At 45.6% G+C, this 14,417-nt stretch overlaps 1 protein-coding gene across 1 annotated transcript in view; it reads right to left on the reverse strand.

Moving 5' to 3' along the window:
* TTC27 (tetratricopeptide repeat domain 27) overlaps positions 1-11,478 on the reverse strand; it is a 148,294-nt gene extending 136,816 nt beyond the window's left edge. The window contains exons 1-4 of the mRNA XM_004582722.2: positions 11,223-11,478; positions 9,778-9,955; positions 5,819-5,948; positions 467-607 (exon numbers count right to left, since the gene is read on the reverse strand). Of these exons, the coding sequence (XP_004582779.2) occupies positions 467-607; positions 5,819-5,948; positions 9,778-9,955; positions 11,223-11,322 (549 nt within the window). The 5' untranslated portion in view covers positions 11,323-11,478. The remainder of the gene's footprint in view (positions 1-466; positions 608-5,818; positions 5,949-9,777; positions 9,956-11,222) is intronic.
* Between the last annotated feature and the right edge of the window lie 2,939 nt (positions 11,479-14,417).

Here is a 14,417-nt window from a genome sequence, read left to right on the forward strand (position 1 = left end):
CACAAGGCCCTCACCAAATACAGGTGTCTGATCTTGGAGTTCCAACCTCCAATACTGGTAACTAAATAATCACCTTTTCTTTATAAATTATTCAGTTGTGTAGTGCATTTTAGTACAGAGGGTTAAGATGCTGCTTGTATGTCACCACATTGCAAATCTTGGTTTGAATCTGGGCTCTGCTTCCATTTCCAACTTCCTGTTAATGTGCATCCTGGAAGGCAGCAGGTGACGGTTCTAACACTTGAGTCTGCCATTCATTTGGAGAGCCAGAGTGCGTTACAGGCTCCAGTCTTATAATCCCACAGGTTAAGAAACAAATCAGCAGATAGGCGATCTCCACCCCTGTCTCTTTCTCTGCCTTTCAAATAAATGAAAATAATGAAATAAATGACCCTGTCTGAGCTATTTTGTTCCAACACAGAAAATGGACTATGTAACCAGAGGATGGATTCTCTGCTCCCCTTACCTGAACAGCTGTCAGTTTGTCTCTTAGGTGCACCAGGATGATCCGTGCTAACAGAAGCAGTATTGGCTTGGAAGTCAAGCTGTAGATTGACTCACCATCTAGAACAAGCAGATTCAGAATGGCTGCATCCAGTCCTTTGGTCTGAAAAAAAAAAAAAAGGAAACTGTAATCTAAAATGGTGAAATCAACAAAAAAATGACGTCTGCATGTCCTGTAGTAATACAGAGATTTACGAGCTAATTTAACATTGAAACAAAGGCATTCATCTATTACATAGTAATTGGCACTGGATAGAACCATAACATTTCAAATGCCTTAGAAATCTAATCCAGCCTGCTCTCACAGGCTCAAATTTTAGAGGAACAAAGAAGTCAAAAAAAAAAGTTTAAGTAAAGAAAGAGGTAACTCAAGAAAACGTTGGCACTCAATGAACATCACTGCTTCATATATCTACCTACAATAAAATAATCACACTAACAAAATTGTTATGTCAGGGATTTTATTAAACACCTACATTGCGCTTGTTTGGTTTACAAGCTCGCAAGTACCATCACAAAGCATGTCTCCAAAACTCCTGCTGAAGTCAAACAATCCACACTTTTCACAGATCCAATGCCGTGCAGGCCTCAACCTTGGACCAGCGTGAACAGGCTATGGGCTACTCAAAAACATTCTAGAAAAACCCACGCGTCTGCTCAACAGACTTTGTAGAATGAACAAAGTACATGTGTTTCTAAAATGTCTACTGCAGAAATTTAACGACAGTCACAAAACAGACAATAAGAATACATAACTCTTAGAGAGGGCTCTGACATCACGGGCAAAGGACAGCATCTTTTCCTCACTTGCGTTAAAAAAACCTAAAAAGCCAGTTTTTTAAAAAATAAGATTTAATTTATTTATTTGAAAGCCAAGGTTATAGAGAGAGAAAAGGAGAGAGAATCTTCCATCCCCTGGTTCGTAACAGCCAAGGCTGGGTCACACGGCACCTTGGGATTCAGGAACTAAATGCTACCATCCTCAGACTGCTAGGAAGACTATAAATTCTAGTCGGTGCACTGGCTCAATTGGTTAACCTTCCACCTCCAAGCACTAGCAGCATATGGGTGCCGATTCATGTCCCAGTTGCTCCAGTTCCCATGCAGCTCGCTGCTTGTGGCCTGGGAAAGCAGTAGAAGATGGCTTAAAGCCTTGGGACCCTGCACCCACATGGAGGTCTGGAAGAAGCTCCTGGCTCCTGGCTTCAGATTGGTTCAGCTCCAGCCTTTGTAGCCATTTGGGGAGTGAACCAGTGGATGGGAGATCTTTCTGTCTTTCCTTCTCTCTGTAAATCTGTCTTTTCAATAAAAGCAAATAGGCCACACCCATCCACAGCCATACCACCCTGAACATGCCTGATCTTAATAAAAGCAAATAAATCTAAAAGAAAACAAAAGAAAACAAAAGAAAAAAACATACATTCTAAAACTTTCAACAACCTGGCATGAAATCCAAGAAAGTTGAACAACCCTACACAGCAACTCAACCCTAGATATCTGCAGATGTAATGTAGCATGATATGATATGAATGTTCATGTTCCCTTCTAATTCATATACGGAAATCCTCATCTCCAAGACAAGGGTTTAAGACTGATATTTTTGGGTCCAGCACCATGGCCTAGCAGCTAAAGTCCTCGCCGTGAAAGCCCTGGGATCCCATATAAGCGCACCAGTTCTAATCCCGGCAGCTCCACTTCCCATACAGCTCCCTGCTTGTGGCCTGCGAAAGCAGTCAAGGACGGCCCAAAGCTTTGGGACCCTGCACCCATTTCCAGAAGACCCAGAAGAGGTTCCTGGTTCCTGGCTTCGGATTGGCGCAGCACTGGCTGTTGCGGTCACTTGGGGAGTGAATCATTGGACGGAAGCTCTTCCTCTCTGTCTCTCCTCCTTTCTGTATATCTGACTTTGTAATAAAAATAAATAAATATTAAAAAAAAAAAAAGACTGATACCTTTGGCCTGCTGCAGTAGCTTAGTGGGTAAGGTCCTCGCCCTACTTGCGCCAGGATCCCATATGGGGGCCGATTCATATCCCAGCCACTCGCTTCCCATATTGCTTTCTGCTTGTGGCTAGGAAAGTTGTTGAGTGTGGCCCAAAGCCTTGGGACCCTGCACCCACATGGGAGACCTGGAAGAAGCTCCTGGCTCCCGGCTTCAGATCAGCTCAGCTCTGGCCATTGCAGTCACTTGGGGAGTGAACCAATGGACAGAAGATCTTCCTCTCTGTCTCTCTTCCTCTATGTATATCTGACTTTCCAATAAAAATTATTTTAGAAGATCTTTTAAAATAAAAATTTAACAATATAATAAAAAATAAAACTCTTGAAAAAAAAAAAAGATTGATGCCTCAGGAGAGACCTCAGAGAGCCAGCCAGGCTTCACAGCAGGTGAGAAGGCAGACAAGGCGGCCCCATCTGCTGAAGCGGTCTCCCACAGATACTAAATCCACTGGCACCTGACTTACAGATTTCCCAGCTTCCAGAATCAGGAAAAAACAAATTTCTGATGCTTTAAAGTCACCTAGTTTACAGGAATTTGCTGTTTTGCAAACAGATGGAGACAACAGATCTTCACATTCTGCTGAGAAGGGTTTCTAAATCCCTTAAAAGAGTGATGGCCTCAATACTCAGGATGGCCAAGCACAGCCAGGAACAGTAAAAACAGCCGCCCCCTCAGCTCACTTCAGAAAATATTGGGATTTTTCTGAAAGTTTTGCAAATAATTTCCAGATATGTTCCTAATCGCAGTATAAATAAGGAACAAAAATGGAAACAACCAATCAACAGCACAACAGATATATAAATTGGGATGTGTATCTCCATACAACTAAAAAACTATGTAAGACTAAAAATGAATAACAGTGTAGGTTCAAAATTATATCACTGCACACAGGAAGTCATAAAGAATATATATTGCAGGTTTCATTAACATAAAGTCCAAACGCAACACTACACAATGTTTTCATGGATACCAACACAGTTGTAAAAAGCATCAAGAAGGGCCCAGCACGATGGCCTAGCCGCTAAAAGTCCTCGCCTTGAATGCCCCGGGATCCCATATGGACGCTGGTTCTTATCCTGGCAGCTCCACTTCCCATCCAGCTCCCTGCTTGTGGCCTGGGAAAGCAGTCCAGGACGACCCAATGCATTGGGACACTGCACCTGTGTGGGAGACCTGGAAGAGGTTCCTGGTCCTGGCATCGGATTGGCACGTACCGGCCCGTTGCGGCTCACTTGGGGAGTGAATCATCGGACGGAAGTTCTTCCTCTCTGTCTCTCCTCCTCTCTGTATATCTGACTTTGTAATAAAATAAATAAATCTTTAAAAAAAAAAAAAATCAAGTAAAGCAACGGAATGATAAGCAAAGAATTTGTGAGACTGACTCCTGAGAGGGCAGGGCTAAGGATGCTTCAGAAGGCCCACAGAGGGCATCTTCTCCAGCAGCATTTCCCAGCCCTGCGGAAGTGAGAGCACCAGTGGAACCACACCCGTGGAAGGCAGCATTCAGTACAGCACACAACAGGCCAACAGAGAAGGCTGCTAAACAGAGGAGAACCTGAAGGCTCTCAAGAGCCCCAGCTGCCCTTGACAGTTGTAGAAACAGGAATCAATAACCAAGAACTATGTCAACAGATACATTTTATGATGCCAGTAAAGTTCTACCTCTCAGACTAAGTAATAAACACAACTTACTACTTCAACCGCACATATTTCATATGTTCTCTTGGGTATCTGAGGCAGTTCCAATGTCTTACTTAAAGTTTCCTGTGGTCTGATCTGAAACCCATCCAGTTTATAGTTTGTTCTAACCAACTAAGCTCACTAGGCTCACTTTTTCCCCAAAAGCTTCACGCTCTTCTCCCCTCTAGATTTCTATTCATGCAAGTTCACCAGACGCATGTCCCCCTCTTCTCCATCAATCCACTTTCTACTTACTTACCACTAATTTCAGCACAAGGTACATGCTCAACTAAAAGGTCTTTCCTGCCAAAACCTAGTTTCCAAAAACCTCTTAGTTAATAATAGCTCTTACAGTCTCAACTTTTCAGATAATCACTTGGAAATGTTACCTGAGTTTACAAGTGCTTCTATACTTCCACAGAAAAAAAGGAATACTGGATTTGGAACCAGACATTATAGATTCTAGTCCCTCAACCACGAAACCTTTGGCAAGTTTCTTCCTCCATTCTGAGCTTGAGGAGTTCTCATCCATAGAAAACCTCAAATCTGCAAGGACCAAGTTGACACTGAGCATGAATTAGGTGCAATCAAACCGCCCATCAGTGCTCAGTAAATCCTTATGACTCCACGTGATGGAATTCTAATCTACATGACAGGGCTCCAGAAGTCAGAAATTTCCACGTAAGAGAGAAATCAATACGCTCCATATGAGCAATGGGAATTCCTTCCCTCCACAACTCACTCTGGATGAAAACCTTTATAAAGTGTGGTTTTTAAACTGCCTTCATTTTGACTTTAAAAACCATCTCCTAAGGTCAGCAGTATAAATTTCAACTATTGTACTGCTTCATGTAACTCATAATTCACCAAGCTCTTGAGTATAAAGCCAACTATTGTGCCTTTCCGATTACGTGGCTTTTGTAGATTTCTCTTTCTTTTTCCACCCCAAAGATTATTAAAACATTATCTCTAAAAACCCCATTCCACCTGTATTGGATACTTCTAATTTGACAAACCAGGTAACAGCAAATGCTGCCTAACCTTTACATGTTAGGAAGCCCCTTTTATGGGCCAAGTGACTGAAGGCTATGTTCACGATGACCAAGACAGATAAAGCCAAGTTATCATATTCCTCTTACTAACATTGCTCTACACATATGTGCTCAAAACTGTCCAACAGACTCAAATGATAAGCTTTACTGAGGAGCTATTGATGCAGGTCAACAATGTTCCTTTCACACACAGTTACTCCACCACCATGGAGCATCTCTGGCCCAGAGACTTTAAGGACTTGCAGTATCCAGGAGACCATTCCTAGGAACCATTCTTGAACAGGGCACCAAAACATATCTTTTCCAGAAAAGAGATTCATGTAAATAGGCAATATATATAACTGGGACAATGGTACAACTGTCTGTGTTTTAATAAAAAGAGCAGCTAACAGAAATCCATTAAATGAGGAATATCAAAAGTAGTTGAGATGGACATTGAAACTTCTGTAAATAACTGAAATTTTGAATAAGAAATCTCATTAAGGTACAAACCATAAAGTCACGATTCTTTCCTTCCTGATGTCAACTCCAGCTTATCAAGACCCAGTCATTAATCAACACCACTACGACAGTAGGCATACCTCACTGAATTGCTCGAACAAAACAGACGGCAAAAAATCCTGAGGCCGCAAATCAACAGGAGGTCCGGTCCAGTTACTCTGAACAAAAAGCTGCAAACTGCTCACACCAAGTAGGAATGTCAGCTGCTGCCTGCACATAAAAATGGTTGAAGAAACAGACATGAAGCAGTCTTACCAAAGCACATGATCTCGTAACAATTTTATCATGGAAAAACTGACAACTAGCATTAATGGAGACTATCCTAGTGTTACGATAAAGATCTCTGAAACGTAAAAGGTCTAGGTATATAATGTTCAATATTGTAGCTATAAACCACAAACAGCTCATTTAAATTTAAATGAACTATAATTCGATAAAAGGTAAACGTCAATTAGTGTCCACATTTTCAGTATTCAATAGCTAGCCATGGCCAGTGGCCACTGACAGACAGCACAGATGCACAACAGTCCCATGCTCATCCAAACTCTCTTGGGCAGGATGTGAGGGCGAACTGGCTGCGATACCAGTCACCCCACTGATTGCCAGGGTTGATTCGGCTGATCTGGCTGGCTGGGCGGGTATCCCCTTCCTCCCTCACCGCTCCATGTGCATCCCTCCCGAAGCTGCGCGCTCGAAGAGGACGATCATCTCCGCTAGAGGAGGTCAAGGGTATATGAGTAGCTGCGTTCCTCTGCTAAAACCTCCAAACAAGCTCTCAAGGTCCAAATTCTCTTGAGCAGAGCTGCCTGAAGTCCTCAACAGGCAGCCACACATCTTTGTTGCATTTACTTAATAGCTCTCCTACTGCCTGAAGATGTACAAAAAAACTGACACTGAATGAAAGAAAATTGACAATAAAAACTGCTTCTAACACTTTAACAACTTCTAGAAGAAAATTTGACTGAAACCCATCTTGTTTTGGCTTATATCAATAGTAAGAACCATTTTCTTACAAGGGGACAGAAATAAATATTTTAGGCTTTGTATCATTTGTATTTCCTCTTTTTCGCCAACTCTTCAGAAACGTGAAAGCCATTCTTAGTCCCCTGGGTCTCACAGCTGTAATTTGACAACCTCTACTACACCAAAACATTAACAGGTGAGGATCCATCTTTGGTAAATAAACAATGCAGGGAATGTGGGGGTCTGATCCACTGTGATCCACACTGCAGTACCCCACACGGGCACCAGTTTACATCTCAGCTACTCCACGTCTGATCCAGCTCCCTGTTTATGGCCTAGAATGGACCCCTGCCCCTATGCGGGAGAGCCAGGAGGCTCCTGCCTTTGCACCGGCCTTGCTCTGACCACTGAGGCCATTTGGGGTATGAACCATGGGATGAAGCTTCTTTCTCTCTCTCTTTCTCCTCTCTCTCTCTCTCTCTCTCTCATCTCTTTCTCTCTTTCTCCTTATCTCTCTCAGCTCTCTCTCTCTCTTTTTCTCTCTCCTTTCTGTAACTGCCTTTCCAATAAAGGGAGAGTGCAGTAGTTACCCTTTTCTTTACACAGCCCAAGTCTTTCCTCAAAAGCAAGAGTTTGTAAGAAACAAAAAGAAACCTACAAACTTACGGTGGCCAGAATAGAAAGCCTGGGATACAGTGCAACTGAGAGAAGAGCAAAGAATAAACAACCTGAGACAATACAGAGCCAAGAGGCTGTTCGTAATCACAAGTCAGGAAACTAGGAGTGGACAGTCAGATCTTAAGGGCTTCCTACCAAAAAAAACCAAATTGCCATAGTTAATTGAAAATACAGTTTTAGTATCAAAGGCCTCAAGCAAAACAAAATCTCTTTGCAGCTTTAAGTCACAGTCACAATTCTGATCTAGCAGTAAATAAAACATTGCATCTGTGTGTATGTTTTAATGAGACCAAAGGTTAGTTCCTAAGACAGTTCACTTTCCACAAACAGTAAACAAGAATCAGGAATGCTTTGGCATTATACTGGAATACAAACTACAGGATGGATGGATGGATAGATAGATAGATGAAAAGAAATTATACTAATTTTAGGGCCCAGCATGCAGGCCTAGAGGCTAAAGTCCTCATCTTGAATGTGCCTGGATCCCATATTGGCACCAGTTCTAATCCTGGCAGCCTTGCTTTCCCTCCAGCTGCCTGCTTGTGGCCTGGGAAAACAGTTGAGGACGGCCCAAAGCCTTGGGACCCTGCACCCACATGGGAGACCTGGAGGAAGTGCCTGGCTCTTGGCTTTGGATCGGTGCACCTCTGGCCACTGTAGTCACTTGGGGAGTGAATCACTGGATGGAGGATCTTCCTGTCTATCTCTCCAACTCTCTCTATATATATCTGACTTTCCAATTAAAATAAATAAATACCTTAAAGAAAAAAAAAAAAAGAACAGAGAGCTGAGAGTGAAAACACACCTGACTCGCATCACAGAAAAGAGCTGTGCGGGGAACCTGTAGTTGAACTGGGCAATAGAACAGCATCCAGGTCTTCCCATTAATTCTCCTTGACTAAGTGTTTGCTGAGTGTGAAATGAGTAAGATCCAGCCCATGGGTTTTAGTACTCAAAGTTATCAGATTCAGCAGAGAGCCAGTGAGGAACCTCTCCTGGTGCGCCTCAGTTGGTGGGAAGGATGGGACCATGTAAACTCACTGCGCTGCACAGGGCTGCCCCTACAGCATGCTCCCAGGGGTGCCTGACACTGTTACACTCCTTCACATAGGCGGTGGTTTCCCTCAGGCCCATTTCACACACAAAGACTAATTTCTGTTTCTATTTCCCTGTCAATTCATTTATTTCTTGAAGGACTAAGTGAAGCCACTTTCTAGAAATAATGCTATAATACAATTGCAAATATATTAAAGATAACTAAGATTTAATGTTTTGGGAACAAGCCTTTGGCCCCCCAGTTAAGACACTCACATCCCACGTGACAGTACTTTGGTTCATTTTCTACCACTGGCTCCTAACCCCAACTCCCTACTAAAGCAGACACTGCGAGGCAGCTCAAGCACCTGGGTCCTGAATAACCACATGGGAAGTCTGGATTGAGTGCCCGACTCAGAGGTTCAGTAATTATATAAATCTGCAAAGTCAATCAGAAAGTGGAAGCTCTCGATTTCTCTGACTCTCAAAGGAACACATAAATAAAAATGTTAGTAAATGCTAATTGGACACCACTGACAGGAACAAGGCATATTCATAAGTCTACAGGAAGAACACAGGAGGCCTGGAAAGGCTTAGCTAGCTCTGCTGGGTAACCACCTGCTGTACTTGACCCCACAAAATGAAAGAAACTTTAACGCAAGAAGGCAAATCAAGGGTCCTATAATATTAAGTTTTCAGAGCTGCATTAAATGTACATTAAATGTAGTTAGAAGTATCATTCAGCAATCTAGAAAGATTAAAGTGTGTGTTTTCTTGTTAAAAATAAAGTTTAAACTCTGCCAAAGCCTTCATAACCAATGCACTTGAAAATGCAGTACATTCCACTTAATACCCAACTGCACACCATCATACACATGAAACCCTTAAATCCTGCACTATTTTACTTCTCCACTCTGGATGGCCTACTGGTCAAGAGTACTTACAAAATATTATTTGGTACACCATGAATTCCAAGGAAACAGAAAGCCAGGTTTCTCAACTGCCAAAATCAGGGGCCAGCATGGTGGCATAGTATGCCAGTTGGACGCCTGCAATGCCAGCATCCCATGTGGGCAGCAGTTGGAGTCCCAGCTGCTCCACTTCCCTTCTAGCTCCCTGCATATGGCCTGGGAAGACAGCAGAGCATGGTTCAAGGCCTTGGGCCCCTGCACCCACATGGAAAGGCAGGAAGAGGCTCCTGGCTCCGAGTCTGGGATCAGTTCAGCTCTGGCTATTATGGACATTTGGCTAGTGAACCGGCAGATGGAAGAGCTCTCTTTCTCTCTCCTTCGCTCACTCTCTGTGTAATTCTGACTTTCAAAAAAATAAAACTTTTTTTTTAATTCTTCAAATAAAATTCTACCTTTCTGTTTCGTCCAAATCTGTTGAGTGGTCAAGGAATGACACGATCTTCTTCTCCAGGAAGCTGTCAATCTTTTCTTCAGCCATTGTGGTTGAATTAAAAATATTCTGAGTCAGTGTATTTAAAAACACAGCCTTGCACGTCCCATCTAGCAGCAGTTGTACGAAAGATCCACTCTCTGGAATAGAAACAATGAGGACAGTAATGCAAAAGAATAAATCTTTTTTCATATTCCTAAGTATAATAGTGTTAGGTCAAACTACCATTTGAGCATCCGAAAAGCTGTACACACAACACTTGTTGCACATTCATCAGGAAGCACTGAGTAAATATCACCTCTACTGACTATGAGCCCCAAGGTGGAAGCTGAACTTTGTTGGTAGTTTTTCAAATCGTTCTGGACATTTTGCATAGTCGTTAAGATGCCTACTGGCATGTCAGGATTTCCCCTACTAGGGTCTGGTAGAAGTTTCCTGCTCTTCAGCCCAGCTTCCTGCTACTGCAGACCCTGGGACGCAAGCGATGATGGCTCAAGCAGCTGGGTCAGGTCATTAACCCGCAAGATGCAGAGTGGACACCTGAAGAGTGGCCACTGTGGGTGCTCTGGGAGAAGAGTAAAAGGACACTCTCTTTTGCTCTCCCCTCCCTCCTGCTTCCCCCTTTAACAAATTCTTCGGGGTTGAGGCGGGGCAGGAAATCCATGAAGATGTCACTGCCGTCAGAAAAGCTTCCTCGGCTAGAGTTTGGGAACTTTCACCCCCACCACTCCTACCCTTTCTCTGTCCCTCACAGCGTCCCTCCCAAGCTCTGTGCACACGGGCCCCCATCGACTCTACCGCCCCTGTGACTTCTTCCACAGAACCTTCTCCACTCTGTCACTCATACCCTGTCACCGCAGGTCAGCTCATCCGCTGTGAAACTCTGACCAGGGCATTCGGACCCGCAGACTCAACTTCCTCTTGCCCGACACCTGTACGTATGCGCGCACGCAGACACACACACACACCGTCCTGACGTATTGTCCATTATTTCTCCCCTAGGGCCAGCCAAATTCCCAACCCAGCCGCCCCTCTCTGACTAATAAGCACAAGTGCCTTTGAGCTGTTTACTTCTCTGCTACATGCTAACTGTTGACAGAAAGCACACCCTGGCTGCCTCTGTTCGCCTTCCCAGGAGGCACCTCAAAGACATCCAGCAAGCTGTGTGCGTAGAGGTTTTCATCCGCCAAACTAAATTATAAACGCTGCTTATCTTCCCTGAGTGGACACAGGGGCTAAAAGGACTGGCTGTAGTCAAGCCGCTGACACAGCTGCAGTTACCACCGAACCTGGGCAGTGAGCACGGTGGGGTGAGGCCTCCCTGGGAACCAGCGCACCACGCCCACCTGGTTCGGAGGAGGGTAGGAACGGGGGTGCGCACCCAGCTCGCACGCAGCAGCCTCTCACCTGAGCCGGAGAAGCCCTCCTGCGTCCACTGCTGCCGCTCAGCCTCGGTGGAGAAGCCCCTGAGGACCGCCAGCTCCGGGGTCCACGCCACCCCGGACATCGCCAACGCAGATGTCCGCGAGACTCACGCAGCAGCCAACAAAGCAAGGTGAAAGGAGGAGGCTCCAAAGACGCCCAAGCCCAGTGGCGACTTCAGTTACGAAAAGACACCCACCACCCTACAACCCCGTGCGCAGAAAGTAGCTCAAGGAGGCAGCCATGACAGTAGCGCGGAGCACCCTGGGAAAAGCCAGCGCGTTCTCCAGACCAACCAGAGCCTGGATACTGGGCATGCGCGGGAGAGAATGGGCGTGGAGGGGGGCGGTTCCGGCCCTAGCTCCGCCCCCAAAGGGGCTGTCCCGGAAGCTGTAAAGGAAGCTAGACGCGCTGGAAAAGGGTCCCGCACACCAGAGGTTCCTGTTAGACCCGAAGTTGGAGAGGGATCTCTTGGCACAGCAGGTAGGGTGCAAGGGCTAGCCCGCGATTCATGGGACCATGTGTTCACCAGGGAATGTAAACGGCCGAGTCTTTCGTCCAACTTGCACGTAGCCAGACAGCCCACAGGTCCGCACTGGTCCTGGCCGGCAGAGACCAGTGAAAGGAGGACCTGGGACTCTGGGCGTGCACCTCTCCAGCATGGAGTAGATGCTTACTGTCCGAACCGAAGTGCCAGGAAAGCTGCCGGGCTCAGCTATGGCTGTTGCAGCCACTTGGGGAATGCATGGAAGGTCACTCTGGATCTCCTTCTCTTTGTAAATCTTTCAAGTGATAATAAATCTTAAAACACACCCCCGCCCATCCTAGACGCCAAGCAGCTATGACCCCATCAGAGCACCTGGGACGGTGTGTGACATTGCAAGTCCAGACGCTGCTGCCACTGTGCAGCATTCCCAGCTCCTGGATTTGGTCCCTGCCCAGCCCTGGCTGCTCAGGGCATTTGGAGAGTGACACATTACATGAGAACTCTTTTAATTACTCGATAAGTTTACACATAAATCCTGGGCCCGGTGCGGTAGCCTAGCTTCTAAAGCCCTTGCCTTACACGTGCCTGGATCCCTTATGTGTGAGTTTTTTTAAAGTATTGTTTTATTTTGATGATCTTTACATAGTAGATTATAGCGCAAAGGGTCAAGGGATAGAGGAGAATGGATAAGACCATTGTTTTCATGTTCTCTTTTCCTTCCTGTATCTGGGGGAAGGGCAGAGATAAAAGGAGAAGCCACACCCAGCCTCCCAACTATCTCAGGGTCCCCACTGTGCTGCCAGTCTCAACAAGCACGATGAAATTTCTCCAGAATCCATGGCTCAACACAGTCCACCTTACAGTACCCCAGATTTTCACTGCCAACACTTGGCTAGCATACTTGGGAGCCAGTTTTTTTTTAAGATTTATTTTTATTTTATTTATATTTATATTTATATTTATTGCTAAGTCAGATATACAGAAAGAAGAAGAGACAGAAAGGAGGAGCTCCTGTCTGATAACTCACTCCCCAAGTGACAGCAATGGCAGGTGCTGGGCTAATCCGAAGCCAGGAGCCAGGAACTTCCTCCAGGTTAGAACCAGCAACCATATGGGATTCCAGCCCACTCAAGGCGAGGACTTTAGCTGCTAGGCGACCATGCCAGGCCCAGGCACCAGTTCTAATCCCAGCAGCCCCACTTCCCATCCAGCTCCCTACTTGTGCCTGGGAAAGCAGAAGAGGACAGTCCAAAGCCTTGGGACCCTTCACCCATGTGGGAGACCAGGAAGCAGCTCTGGGCGTCTGGCTGTGGATAGGCACAGCTCTGGCTGTTGTGGTCACTTGGGGAGTGAATCAATGTACAGAAGATCTTCCTCTGTATCTTTTAAATAAAAAGATAAATCTTTTAAAAAAAGAAAGAAAGAAACAAAGAAAAACATGCTCTGGGGAAGTTAAAACATGAAGGAGAAATATAATTTAAAAAAAAACAAACAGTTCTTTCTGTATGTATTTGGGCCAAATAGCAAGCATACAGGGTCTAAGGCACGTATGCCAGCAAATGGCAGCAACTACGAGCTGGGTATTTCTCCTCTAGGCAGAGTACGTTCCAGTTTCCGAACTGTCAAGTCGGAAGCCAGAGGATCCAGGTGTAAAGCCCCTCCTAGACCAGCTTCATTCACTGGGCACAGAGCCCAAGGAGAGGGGCTGGCACTGGGACAGAGTGGGCACAGCCCTGGCTCTGATGCCCTCCAGTCCTGGCTACTGTGAATGCACCTGGGATAGCAGGGGGATGGTCCCGGGCCGGGGCCTCTGCAGCCACTTGGGAGCCGTGGAGGAAGCTCCTGGCGTCAGCATAGCCTCGCCGCAGCCACAAGTGCTGTCTAGGGCCTGAGTGGGTGGATGAAAGATCTGCTTTCCCCTCTTTCTGTAATGCTTTCACATAAACACATCTTTTAAAAGAAGGAAACCAAAAGAAAGCCAGGTGCTTCCTTTTGCTGAGATAGAAATGGGCTGAAAGAACTTCAAGTACAACTAAAATCATTAACTCAATGATCCCTTCTGTTTTCACTGGACAGTGTATCTTCTTTGACATTTTATCCCAAGCCCTAACACACTGCAGGCTGGGCAGAAAGTTCCACTAGAAAAATGTTGCAAGAACTCAACATTAGAAAACACTGTCACTCTATAGCTACGGCTAGCCGCAGGCCTTCCTCAACTCCCCGAGACCCAAATGACCCTGGGCCAAAGGATTTGCTCAACACAGCTGGGGCAGCAGCTGCTAGCCCAGGGCGTACAACAATCAGGAAAGGTGCTGCTTGACCCAAAGAGCCACATTCAGGAAGGATCCAGGACTTGGGAATCTGTAAAACACACACACCTCACCTATACATGGATTTACATTTTAACACATGGGACACACTGGTCAGGCTTAGAAAATCTTACCAGGCTATTAAGGAGCTAAATCATGACAGATCAGGCAAAAGGAGCTCTAGCTGGCTCCTTTAAGAAAAAAGGATGGGCCTGGCGCAGTGGCCTAGTGGCTAAAGTCCTCCTCCTGAATGCACTGGGATGCCACATGAGCGCTGGTTCTAATCCTAGCAGTCCCGCATCCCATCCAGCTCCCTGCTTGTGGCCTGGGAAAGCTGTACGGGATGTCCCAAAGCCTTGGAATCCTGCACCCACATGGGAGACT

Source organism: Ochotona princeps, chromosome 8 (genome assembly GCF_030435755.1).
Source record: "Ochotona princeps isolate mOchPri1 chromosome 8, mOchPri1.hap1, whole genome shotgun sequence".
NCBI classification, from domain to species: Eukaryota; Metazoa; Chordata; class Mammalia; order Lagomorpha; family Ochotonidae; genus Ochotona; species Ochotona princeps.